The following is a 13,547-nucleotide window of genomic DNA, read 5'->3' on the forward strand; positions in this document are numbered from 1 at the left end:
CTCCCTCGTTTTCCTTCAGGCACAGTCGCAGCCACTTGGAAGCCAACGTCAATCAAACAGGCAAGCACGGGAAGGGGCGAGCTCGCTGCCCGCCTCAGCCGCCCCTCAACAGGCGCGAAAGCTCGTCTCACCCACTGCAACCCCAGCGCCTCTGGCATGTGCTTTCTTCAGCGGGGAAGTCTGCCTCCGTGGAGCTCAAGCATCCCTGCAAAGAAATAACACCGAGATGCCTTTTATGATAAGCACGACATATGGTAACCAAATGTGTACATTGGGGGTTTTTATTTGCTCTTCAGCACAAGTTCCAAAACAAGCTGCCCTACTTTTCTCCCTGTCCTACAGCTCCTCACGAGGTATTAACCTTACCAAGACAATGTTTCATTTTAGCTGCTTTCCTACTAACAGGTAAACACTTGACTCAGCATGCTACAAGCGAAATATGCATCTGAATTACAAAACTGCTTGCTTGCTTTTTACCTTCTTTTCCACACTTCTTTCTGCCTTAAATGAAACCAAGGATAAGCAGCCAGCCTTTGGAAACCAATCTGAAAGTCTTATTGCTGCATGTTATGCCATAAAATACCAAAGGCTGCTCCTTCTTAAATGTGTGTGCACTTTGCTTTACGCTGTACTGGCATTTGCTATTCAAACAGCACGGGTGCAGATCACTTAGTGTTTCAACAGACACTGAGAATGGCCAGAGGCTGCAGGGCGTGGAGGAAGAGTAAATCATGTGTTGCTTTGCTACTTTTTTCCTTTTCCACTCTCCTGGCCAACTTGAGGGCAGTAAGGCACACCTCCAAGGGAGCAGAAGCTCTGCTCATGTTCCTGTAGGCAGTTTCCAGCTCACCAGGTGGGATCTTTCCATTGTTTCCAAGCCCGTCAGGTGACTCTGGGTTTCAACATACTCGGCTTTCTCTCCCAAAGCCACAGCCTTGGGAGTCAGGTCATTAAGAATGAATGAATCCCAGTTTTCATGGAAAACATCATCTGAAGGTCATCAGGCCCATTCCCATCAGGCCATTCTTTATCGCCCCTATTCTCTGTCTAATCTGCCCTTTGGAGGATGGCAAGCACAGCCCTCTTGGGCCACCCATTTCAACATTTAGCTAACTGGCAGCAAGCAACTTCTTCCTATTGCTCCAGATCATCCTGATAGATGAGGATGACCCTCATCTATCCGCCATGGGGATGCTCCCTTCTCTGCCATCCTCACAGGGTTTTACACCACAGCCTCCACGTTAACCAACCCCAGCTCCTTCAGGTACCTCAGAGCTGGGGTCTTCTTCTTTGGACTGTCTCCACATGGTGCACCTCTTCCTTAAACTGATATATCCAAAGTCAAGACAAGTATTTCACTGAACTCTGCTCATTTGACAACATTTCACAGATTTACATTATTTTATGGATGATATATTCCCAAATATTTGCCTTTTTCAACATGTTAGAAGCAAGAACAGGCATCTGATTAATGCTTACAAAGAAATGCCACAGAACACTGCATAAAAAGGCTCATAAAAGGAATGGACATCATCATAAAAACTCTAACTGTTTGAAAAAGATTTCTGGAGGAAAGGAAACAACATCTCTTATTTCTTTGAGGCAAGGATGGCTGTGCTTGTCACACAATAATTATAGTCTTTATCACCTGAGAAACTATTGATACCACTCTAATCAGTTAAAGCAGAAACAGTAATAAAGAGCCCTAATGAATCTCTACTGCTTAAACCTTCATTTCAGTCAGCTTGGCAGGGCTCTTCCATGCTTGGTTCCAACCATCCACTCACTCTGGCTCTCAGGCACAATCCTGCTTTTACAAAGACATTTACAGCAATTTCTAGGACAGATTTTATTTTTAAAGAAGTATCTGGGGACACAGTTTTCACAGTATCTACTTCTCTAGAAGTTTTATTTATTTTTAACAAACCCACGACATGTGGGCTGAAAATACTTCAGAAAAACTTCAGCAAAGACTCATACTTATTCACCAGGATGGTAGTCAATTAGAAAAAGAATAACAGCTACTTCTTTATAAATAGCCTTTTTATCCCTGTGAATATTTTATCTTCCTGGAATAGTAATAGTCTTCCAATCCCTAAAGAGGTCTACAAGAAATCTAGAGAAGGACTTTTTACAAGGGTATGCAGCAACAGGACATGGGGGAATGGCTTTAACCTGACAGAGTGGAGATTTAGATTAGATATTAGGAAAAAATCCTTCCCTGTGAGGGTGCTGAGGCGCTGGCACAGGGTGCCCAGAGAAGCTGTGGCTGCCCCATCCCTGGCAGTGTTCAAGGCCAGGTTGGACACAGCGGCTTGGAGCAACCTGCTCTAGTGGAAGGTGTCCCTGCCCATGGCAGGGGGTTGGAACTGGATGAGCTTTAGGTTCCTTCCAACACAAACCATTCCGTGATCTATGAACAGCTGCATTAGAAGGAAAAGGTTAAGAGAAACCAAACAGAAGCCAAATCCTTCTTTTGTTTTAAATAGCTACAAATCAAACCACATAATGCACTCCCTGTGGGAAAGTGAGATGGTCCAGGAGACACTTCACCTGGAGGTTCTGCTGGCAGGCTCAGGAGCTGCAACGCTGTCAACCCAGGCTTGCAGGAGTAAACAAGGCTGGGAAATGATCTCCATATGCAGCATGATCACAGGACTGTCCCGGCTGTGACTTGAGCTTTTGTAGCCTCCAATGGGTGCACCAACGGGTGCACCGTGCTGCTGCGTCTTGAACGCAGCAGAGGCTTGAAACAGGAGAACCCACCATTAACCACTCAGGAGAGCGTGTTGTTTGTTTATTTGGGTCTACAAGCACAATAACGAAGGATACAAATCAACTGACATGTACACTGTGCTATCAGTCAGGCACTCTGCACTGTACCGAACCATCGCCCGCTCCCCAAATTGCTTAATCCTACAGCTCACACACTCCTTAAACAGCATCACGCAGCTTTGATTTGCTTTGCTAGATTGCACATAATCCTCTCCTGCCTCCAAGCCTTGTTAATGAACAGTTTGGAGACCACAGGGATCATGCACTACAAACATCCAAATCCGTAAGAAAGCCAGGACCCTGTCGCTCTCGCAAATGGGGCATTTTCTGTGTGTCCTGCCCAGCCCTCGCCACCTCTGCAAACAGCAGGGAAGGGAAACACAACAGCCTGGCAGATGTGTAGGGCAATGATGGGGGTCATCGGGCAGCACTGGAGCAGATTTTACCTTAAACTTGGACCTCTTAAGTGCAAGAACCCTTATGAGCCCGCTGATGTAAACTGGTTTTAGACAAACTGTGAGAAGTAAAAAGAAAGTAGCACTGTCCTTCCCTCCTGCCGGTGGGAGACCCCTCCTAGGTCAGGACTGAATTCTTCACAAGGGTGCTGAGGCGCTGGCACAGGGTGCCCAGAGAAGCTGTGGCTGCCCCATCCCTGGCAGTGTTCAAGGCCAGGTTGGACACAGGGGCTTGGAGCAACCTGCTCTAGTGGAAGGTGTCCCTGCCCGTGGCAGGGGGTTGGAACTGGGTGAGCTTTAAGGTTCCTTCCAACCCAAACCATTCTATGATGATTGCTCTGTGGCAACAGAAGCAAAACAGAGTCTGCTTAAAGACTGAAGCCCGCCGTGCAGAGCCAACCCAGGCTGCTCTCAGGCACTGCACCACCATGATGCCTCCACGCAGAGGGAGCAGCCCTGCTGGGTCCTGCCACTTGCCACGAGAAAGCATAAATCCAATCAGAGAGTGCACTGGATATGCAAAGGACTTTCCTCCCTCTAACTGCTTTTCTGGGGAAGACAACATCACAAAGAGATCGACTCACACACCCACCCGTGTTGACAAACGCTGGGTGTGGAGACAAGCAGAAGCATGACCTATCATGTGGCATAACTGGCTGCACCTCTTACTGTGATAGCTCTTGATTTCTTGTGGCTGCCTCCCCAGTAAGAAGCAAATGCTCCAGTCATCGGAGAAGATCCGTGACAGTGTTATGCTGCTGTGCAGCTTGTCAAATCCAGAGCCCATGCATGGGCAGAGAAGCGAGGCCTGTTTCATTAAAACAGCATTCTGGGATGTGCACATTTTATCTCCCAACAGATTTTCAGTGTCCAGTTTAAAAATACAGGAAAGGCTATATACAGCTAGGCGAGGGTCCCTGTAAGGCACTAGTTTATCTCTCATCTAGGCTAACAGCAGACTGCTGGAGAGAGTACAGAGAACCGTCCTGTGCTCCAGCTTCCTGCAAGGTACAGGGCCGGGGCTCCCTGAAACGGGAGCAATGCCTCTGTATTTCACAGGTTTTTCTAATTACTTTCTAAACTCACATTAATTTTAAGCATTTGCAATATTCTCAAAGCCCCACAGTCCCACAGCCTCGCTACGCTTTAAACATAAAAGGATCTGCCCTTGTTTTGCTTTGACCCACCACTTGCTTGCTTCATTTGGCATCCCCAAGCATTTGATCAGAAAACCTAGTAGGAATCACTCTGCACTCACCTACTTCATGTTGCTCGTTTCGCAGACCTGTGTCACAGCCAGTTTCTCTTCCAGAGAAAGGAAGTTCGTTGTTTGCTCATTCCACGTGTTACTCAGCTTTGATCATTCCTCACACCTTTCTCTGCCCCCATTTAGCTTACTACAGAACTGCTCAGCAGTGTTTTGGTGCAAAAGGGCTTTTCCCAACAGCTGCAACCCCCATCTTCACCTGTGAGAATGGTTTTGCAGTGTCAGGAGAGGCGGTGTAAGCTCTGCCCGGCTGCAGCTCTGCAGCCAGGAGGGAGGCAGGGAATGCCAGCCTCCATGTGGGGCACAGCTAACGGCTCTGCCAGCCCCTTGGAGAGAGGATTGCTCTGTTCACCTTGAGAAAAGCTAAGAAAGATACTAATAAATGAATAATAAACCTTCCCTCTGTCAGCTGCTTGCACCGCGCACTAACACAGAGCAGTGCCACTCGGGCAGAACAGCAGTCCTGTATGTTTTGGAGCTGACAGGCAGGGAAAGGCCAAGTGGTGAGCGCGGATCCAAGGAGACTCCTGTTTAAGCCAACCAAGACATGAAAATTCACGACCTGCCCAAAACTGCCCCTTTCCCCCTTCAGCAAAGCATCAAGCAGCGGTGTGACATGCATTCCCTAGCACCAACCCAGTATCCAGCCCCTGAAAGTGAAGGGTCAAATAGACACCAACCTTCCTCCTGCTGAGCACAACATCCTCTTGCAGGGAGCACACCTGCACTGGGCACACCGAGCAAAGGCACGTTTGGGCAGCCTGCAGCCCGGACAGTGCTCACTTCCTCGTTCCCCACACATGTGATCAGAACCAACCGAATTACCCGCGCCAGCGTCCTGCCTCCTCTCCCTCGGAGCCCTAAGGAAAAGCTCCTTCTTTGTGCTGCATTTTCATTTTATTTCTGGGAGGTTTAACTCAGCTCCAGCTCAAAACAGAACTATGTTAATGCTCTTCATACCTCACCCGAGCACAAACTGCTCAGACACACAGTACCAGCTCAGTGCTCTTGCTGTCAGCTGCCTACACGCACAATTATCGATAGACCATCTGCAGGGCACTCCAGCCTCAGTTCTGATTCCTCAGCATGCACCTGTCCTTGCCAATGCTGCACGCCTTCCTCAGTGCTGGAATGTGCACAGGTTAATAACATACACCACAGGCCATGCAGATTTCATTGACCAAACACTACATTGCGTGCAAAGGAAGAGGATGAATTTAGGGACTTTAACCTCCCTAATTTGGCAGTCAGGACCCACAAATGATGACAGTATTTAACACCCCAATTTTATCCCCTAGGTCAGCGTAGGACCATCCAGACACACTTCACCCTTTGAGACCTGGAGCTGCACACAGGTCCTTGTAATAAAGATATGAAAACATCCCTACCTGAAACAACAAAACCCAGAGCAGATAATACTGATCTCACAAGGCTATTCATAGCCAAATTAAAATAGCAGCAGGCTGGAAAGGCTGCTTGCCTCTGTCCATACCTCTTTATCACATATCCTGTCACAATGTAAGGAAATGACCTCCTTTTGCTTTACAATGTGTGGACACTTCCCAATACCCTTGTTAATCAAGACAGCTCTTGTAGGGCAGGTCAAAACCAAGAGCAGCACTGCGTTAAGAATGATGGATGTGGTCCTGGCACCCACAGTCATACTGCAGTTCCCAATACATGCTGTAGTTAACAGCACCAGAAAGACTTGGTGCCAACACTGCCATACCTGCACAGAGTGCATGATCAACCTTGTCCCCATCTCATGCTGGAGAATCCAGCCCTACTCTTCCTCCCATCTGATCTCTTCTGCTGTCAGTACCATGGAATATGTAGAGGTATTGCCATCACTATTTTACATGCTAAACACTGACAGCCATTATCATGCTCACAGGCATAACACCATGACGCTTCTTTGATGTTATCAGCTGAGAAGAAATAAAAACCAAACTACAGGATGGTCTTTCTCTTTGAGAGGAATGAGCTGAAAAACAGCATAAAATCTGCTATCCATGGGAGCTGGACTGTGTCTCCCTTCCCTGAGCCTGGTGCTGTGGAAAGGGAGAAGTGCAACCTCAGTTTCTACCCAGTGCAGGAGCTTGCCCATAGCTGCAGCCTGCATAAGCCACAGTCACCAGGAGAAATGGCAGCCCTGGGCTGGGAAGCCACAAGCTGATGGGGCTGCCGTGGCAGAAGGGACCCAGATGCGTGAGACTCACATAGACCTGTGGCAGCTTGACTGATGTAAGTGCTCCCTTTTACACACAGAAAGCCCTCAAGGTGCAGTAATACAAGTAGAAATGGTATTGCACAAGCCTACAAACATTGCTTTTAAAGTACCAAATGGCTGATGACAGCAACTGCAGTCACTGTGTAACCTTCACATTGAAATTCAGGTGCTCCCCAGGCAGCCAAGGGCTGTCCCACTGCAAAGGCACACAGCTGAGCAGCACCTTCGCAGGCATATTGTGCCTGTGGCTGCAATCGCACCACCACACCACAAACCTTCTTTCTCCCTCTCTGTGCTCACATCTCCCTTCTCACTGTGATAAAATAAATACATAAAATACTTGCCTTTTGGTTAGCCATTGCGAAGTGAAGCTCCACAGCACCACGGGAGCTCTTCAAAGGTGCGCTATTTTCTCAACATTCGCAATATGCCACTTGTAGCTGTGGACCGTCTAGTCCGTCACAGACCAAAGGCAGCTGTGAGCTAAGAGAACAGAGAACATATTTAATATAATTGTTTTCTGAAAAGCTATTCCACTGAAAATGCTGCGGCTGCACTGTCTGCAATGATATTTTGTCTGACTTGTCCCAGTGAAAGGAGAGAAAAGAAGTCGTCTCTTTCTACCTGCAAAAAAATCCTAACCAACTAAGTCATATAGAAATGGCCTTCAGATGAGAAACAGCTGATAAGATAAAGCATAACATCAAACAAAGCAGGCAACTGTGGTCTCTCAGAGCAGTTAGTGTATAAATGCCATCACACAAATCTGTTACCATCACACAGCGAATGTCAAGGTCAAATTCCAGGCTGATTTGGTCTCACCTATCTCCAAATGACAAAATTACTCAAGCTCAACTAATCACAGACTTCATACAGATTTTTCTCTATTCAGTGAGGACTGTACAGGACACGATGTGCCATTCCCACCTCGGACACAATGATGGTGTTATTACCATCATTGATGGTGATGATGTACCAGTGGTCCACTGGTAGCTGGTGCCTACCAATAACCACCATGGAAGGCAGCTTTGGCAGGCCCCAAGGGGAGACAGCAGCTCTGACCCCAGCAATGGTTCTTCACTCCCATGTGCATCCCAGAGCAATAAAACACTCCTCAGTTCATTGTAAGCACAGCCTTAGGTGGTTTCTCTCAGGTTCAGTCACTGTCTCACATTATACTTTCCAATAATGTTCAGCACGATGGAGAATCTCAGCTGTTTCATTAAAATCTGTTTCCTCCTCCTCCCCCTGGGCAGCTTTAGTGAAGGACGTCCATTGATCAAGAATGGCCCTGAGATGTTCTTAGGTGCATAGAAATTGCAGGAATTCATCAGAGCAAGAAGGTCTCTAGCCCAACCCCTTGACAGCAGCCAGTAGAAGATATTTCAGAACAACAATACAATGCTATGCCAAAAGAACCTGAGTAAACTCCCCTATTCAGAACATGTGGGGAATGTGTAATTAAGGAAATGCTCTGCTGACCACATTAGAAGCGCATGAACTCTGCTTATTTGCACTCAGCCTCAGAAATACCACTGCTTCCAAAGAAGGTATGAGACCCACAATATTAAAGAAGGTTTTGTTAAGGCTTCAGCTTCCTTCTGCAAAAAAAGGAGGCATGAGGATTTTTTTCCCTTATGCATTTATGCAATGTAACTCTCACATAAGTAATTAACTACACTGAACTCTACTCATTTCCTTCTAGCAAGGAACTGCACGGGTGGAATTTGCATTACATACAATTTACTTCCTTTTATCCATTTTTAATTTAATGAACCATCCTAGGGTTACCACCTAGGTAAACAAAAGACTGAGCTTCCTATTCCTAACCATTACTTCCTAGAGCCATTATCACCAAAAAGAAAATCATCAGAAGAGAAGGGTGACTCAGACTCCTTCAGCTCAATAAGGCCTTTTACTGGTAATAAACTGATAATCCAATGCTTTAGTTTAAATATTTGAGCCTTGTGTTTATTTCATAGGTGAGGACTATTTGCAGATCTTGCAGGATGTAGCTCATTGTAATTCTGCAGATTGCCAGAACACAAATAAACAAGCACAGCGGCCCGGGACACCGAGAAACCCTCTAATATCCCATTGAACAAGGGTGGCTGTGTCCCAGCTGCAAGAGAGGATGCCAGTGTTCCAGAGACCTCACTGTCTGTCACCCAGCCAGCCCTGCTCCGCCTCATCCCGCCCCAACGCCGGCAGGGAGCAGAGGGAAGCGCTCCCACACCACCACTAAATGCGCTTGGCTTTGGGGTGGGAGGCAGAGGATTGTGCTGCGGTTTGGTTAAATCTGCACTTACATCCTCAAGAAAACTGAGTTTTAAAAGAATTTGCAGCTCCCTGGTTATTAGTGCATAACAAGCCCTCATCCCCATGGCTCAGTTGTGAGCCAGTTTATTGCTCCTCATACCAGTTGTGCTGCTTTTCTGCTGCGCTGACATTTCCTTCAGAGAAGTATCTTGGTGTCCACGCTTCCCTCTCAGCCAAGGGAGAAAAGGCACATTATAGCAGCTTTAAAGAACCCAGCTGCCCTGCTTAGCAGTTTCAGATGCCACATGGTATGAAGGTTACTCCTAAAAGCATCCTTTCAGTGGTTATACCTGAAAAGGCAACAACATATGGTAGCTGAAAGTGAGAAATTAGCAGCTTACAGCTAGAAGGTGAAGGTTACATATTTAGACTAATCACCTCCCTGTCCCCATTAGTCATTCACTCATCCTCAGAACCCAGATATTTTCAATAGGAAAAAGGGAGATGGAAGGCAAGTTTTGACCGACTTCGAACAAAGAAACTGCAGGACTAGAAGATGAAGAAAAGAGCAGCCACCCATGGGAACATCTGGCTTTTATTTTTGACCCTGAAAAATATTTACTGACCTCAACTTTGCTTCTTTCCAAATGCAGTTTCTCCATGTTTGCCTCCAGTGGTGGCTTGTCATGAATTGCTTCCCTGACCCTGCTTGTTATGCCCCAGTAACACTGAGCTTGCAACACCTGCCTGGCCATCTGGAACTGGTTAGGAGCCCTTGGAACCAGAAGCCATTTATCTGGGGGAGAAAAAAACCCCACAAAACCAAAACAGCAAAAAACCCCACCAAAACCCCTCATTTTGTAACATGGTGGAGCTCAGAAGTCAAAAATACATGGAGCCTAATTCCTGTGTACTCCTTTGCCTGCTGAGCTCGATGGCATGAAGCAGACCACAGTGCTAAACTCCACAGGAAACCAGGGCTGCTTGTTTAGGAAACGTTGCACGCTGAGGGATCCTTCCTTCTGGTCAGTGATTCTTTTTAAGCATCAGCCATGCCTGGATGATTCTGAAATAACTCAAAAATGGAATGAAGGTAAATGCAAAACGGCAGGGTGCATCTCATCATTGCTTAAAATGAAGTGTATTTGGAAGGTATCATTCCCTCCTGCATCTGGGAAAAGGAAAGTTTTGGAAACAACATTCTAAGAAGTAATCACCTGATCTGTAGCTTCCAGTTTGTGATGCCAAAACACAGAGAGGCTACGTCCAGAGTCTGGAGTCAGCCCCCACATTGTAAAAGGGGGAAAAAAAATGAAGCTCAAGTCCGTGCCTGATTTGGGATCCCCGTCTTCTTCTCTTCTAATCTCCAAGCGCACACTGAGGCCTGTGCCTGGTTCGAGTGCGGAATGCATGACACCACCATTTCCAATAAAGCTGGGTTACTTTGTCACCCTGAGACAGTGAAAGGAAACTCCAGGGAGAGTAACCCCATTCCTGAAGCTGCAACTTCACCTTCTCTCACGGGTCTTGCTTCCACCGCCTGTCCCCTGCAGTGCTCAGTTAGGTGAAAGATCTTGTGTTTTAAGTCTCCCCAGTGATGGGTGATGTACAACCCCCGCACACATGAGGAGGCCATACTAAGAGAGTCTGAATTCACAAGAAAATGAACTATTTAAATAAATCAGATGCCACAAAGGGACAATTCTCCTATTAGGTTTTTTCTATAGGAGAAAGTTACAGTAAGCTGACCACAGGCATGGCTATATACAGATGTGCTTAAACTAGCACAGATCTGCCTGTGGATATGGGCTTTCATTTAGTTTAGCTCAGGATAAATTTCACCTAAAACCCAAGTGAGAAATCCAAACACAGGTTGCACCAATTGAATTACATCACTAAAAATAAAATCCGTTTCAGATGATCAGCTGGCACTAGTTTCTCACACAGACAAGGTGTCTCTTCCATCTGTGCAGCTCCAAGAATACTTAGCAAATCCTGCAGGGAGATGGGGAAGACAGACTTCTTGGATAAGAATAACAGGACCACCTGTACTGTTGAACAATGTAGGGGTTTTTTCCTAGGTGCTCAAGCTGAGTAAGATTTGGAGCTTTTATATGAGCAGGACAACTATAATTGTGCCCAGACACAAATGTATGATGCTGCTGCTGTGTAAAACACACATTATTCTGCAGAGGGTAAGATAACTGCCCAGTGACACTCCACACTACTGACTGCTCTGCTTTGCAGTCCTACATAGAGCCCAGTGAGGTGCACACCTGTGAGAAGGCAACAGCCTGTGCTGGACCTGCTGAAGGGATGCAAGCTTACCCAGCAGAAACCCAGAGCAGCTGCTGGCAGCACACAACACCCTCTGGGGGTGAGCTTTGCCAAACTGCTGTCCCAATCCTGCCTGGTTTCTCCCCTCCAAGATGAACCACACCATTAGATTTAACTTGCAAAAGGTAACTTGATTTTGAGTCAAGAGTCACTAACAGGCCCTTATTTCTCTCAGGCTTTTGCTGCCTGTTGACAGCCCAAGACAGTGTGAACTCCTTTCAACTCTGTTGCAAACACTTATTATTGTTCCTTCTCCCTCCTACATCTCTGAAGTGCAGATAACACTATTGATTTAAGTGCAATCAAAGCAAGCCTGCTGTACAATGAACATTTTGTCCACTCTGTGCTGTACCATGGCAAGGGCTGCCTCTTTCCCAGCAATGGAGGCCCATTAAAGGGACATGATTTATGAGTTCACGAGGTAAAACCAAGTTTGTGCTTCAATTACAGAATTGTGCAGAGGAGCAGAAACCTGGGCTCCCACGTGGAACTTCTCAGCTGCTGTGCCAAAGGTGGAACAGGGAAAAAGAGAGAGGAGGGGAGGATAAAGGAGGCATGTTCAGCCCTCATACCAACTGATCCTCGCCTGCTGACACCTGCACAGATGTTTCGCAGTGGCAGGATAGTAGATCTCCACCGTCCCAACCAAACCCTGTGGTCTGCCTTGGGGGCAGAGAAGCAGGGGCACAGAATGTTACATTCACTGCCAAATAAATCCAGGAAAGACATAATAAACCAAAGAGCAGCGGCCACATGTTACCATTGCTTATACAACAGCATCCATCACGCCCGAGAGCTGGCTGCAAAGGGAGCTGAAATTAATAAACGCTGCACTTGTTGCCATGCCAACTATTTACCAGAGTGAAGCATGAATAAGGAAGTAAATAAAACCAGGATGGAGGGGGGAGGCTATGGAAACAGGAAAAATCATAGGGAAGTGACACTTCGTATTCCCTGTTTTCGCAAGTAACTTACAATACAAAGTGAGGAAGCAATAACGAAACGTAAGCTATAAAGCACCAGAAGCACCCCTTATTTTGTGCGGCTTTCCTCTTTTTTCCAAAGCTTTTCATGTCAGGTTTCCTTTACAACATAGCTGCATCTTTGGCCCAATCTCTCTCCTCTGAAAACAGCAGCTGCCTCACAAACTTATTTTTAACAGAGGCCACAAAGACGCTCTATGACTAATTGCGAAAGGCCTTGATAACACAGCTCACCAACGCAAGACAAAATACGCCTTTATTTAGATAACAGCCCAAAGTCCCGGCCAGGCTGATGCGTGTGACGGCCCAAGCCGGGGGGGGGGGCCACAGGGGCACGGAACCGGCGCTGAGCCCTGCCCCGGAGGGCAGGAGCGGGCACGGGCACCCCGCGGGACGCACCGCTCAGCGCTCCCACCCACTCAGCGCCGCCACTCCTGCAGCAAGCGTCGAGCCGGCCCCATGTGCCCGGCGGCTGCTCCCGTGCCGGCCCTCGCACCTACCGCTCCCGCCGCCGCGGCGGTGCCCACAACAGCCCGACCAAGCGTGCCCGGCGCTGGACCGTGCCGGTCCCACCGCCCGCGGGGCCCTGTCCTCCGCCGGGACCGGTCCCGCGAACCGCAGCTGCCCGGGGCACGGCCGGCTCCGGCGGCTCTCTGCTTCCCACCAGCGCTGCGGCTCCCAAGCGCGGCGGCCGGGCGGGCGGGCGGGCGGGAGCGAGGGGAGCGGTACCCCGGCCGCGCCCCCCGCCCGGGCAGCGGGAGGTCTGTCCGGGCAGCACCGGTACCGGGGCACCCGTCCCGCGGCCGAGCCCGGGACACGCCGAGCGGCCGCGCAAAGACCCGGGGCGCTCCCAGCGGCCGCCTCTGCCGGGCCGGGCCCGGGGCTGCGCTCCCGCCCCCCGCGGACACCGGGACCCGCCGCCCCCGGCGGCCCTTACCTGCCCTCGGCGGCGTGCGGCGGCCGAGCGGGGCGGGGCCGGGCAGGGGGCGGGGCCATCCCGTCGGGGGCGGGGCCGGGCCTGTCCCGGGCCGCAGCACCGCGGAAAACCCGGCCCGGAGCTCCGGGCAGCGGGAGCGGGCCGCGGGGTCCAGGGGGCAGGTTGGGGTCGGGGGCCTCTCACCCTCCCTGGCGATGGGCTTTACTTGTCTCACACCTTGGCTTGTAAAGACGAGGTGCCCAGTGCCGCCCCCGGCACAGCCAGGACAGGACCCGCCCCGAAGGCGCGGTGTGAGGGGAGGTGT

General features: G+C 49.0%; 1 protein-coding gene across 1 annotated transcript in view; it reads right to left on the minus strand.

Annotated features, from left to right (window-relative positions):
• Positions 1-126: 126 nt before the first annotated feature.
• PSMD10 (proteasome 26S subunit, non-ATPase 10) overlaps positions 127-13,547 on the minus strand; it is a 56,021-nt gene continuing 42,600 nt past the window's right edge. Inside the window, exon 5 of the mRNA XM_030497536.1 lies at positions 127-205. Coding sequence (XP_030353396.1) covers positions 196-205 — 10 coding nt within the window. The 3' untranslated portion in view covers positions 127-195. The remainder of the gene's footprint in view (positions 206-13,547) is intronic.

The sequence above is a fragment of the Strigops habroptila genome, chromosome 9 (assembly GCF_004027225.2).
Source record: "Strigops habroptila isolate Jane chromosome 9, bStrHab1.2.pri, whole genome shotgun sequence".
Taxonomy (NCBI): Eukaryota; Metazoa; Chordata; class Aves; order Psittaciformes; family Psittacidae; genus Strigops; species Strigops habroptila.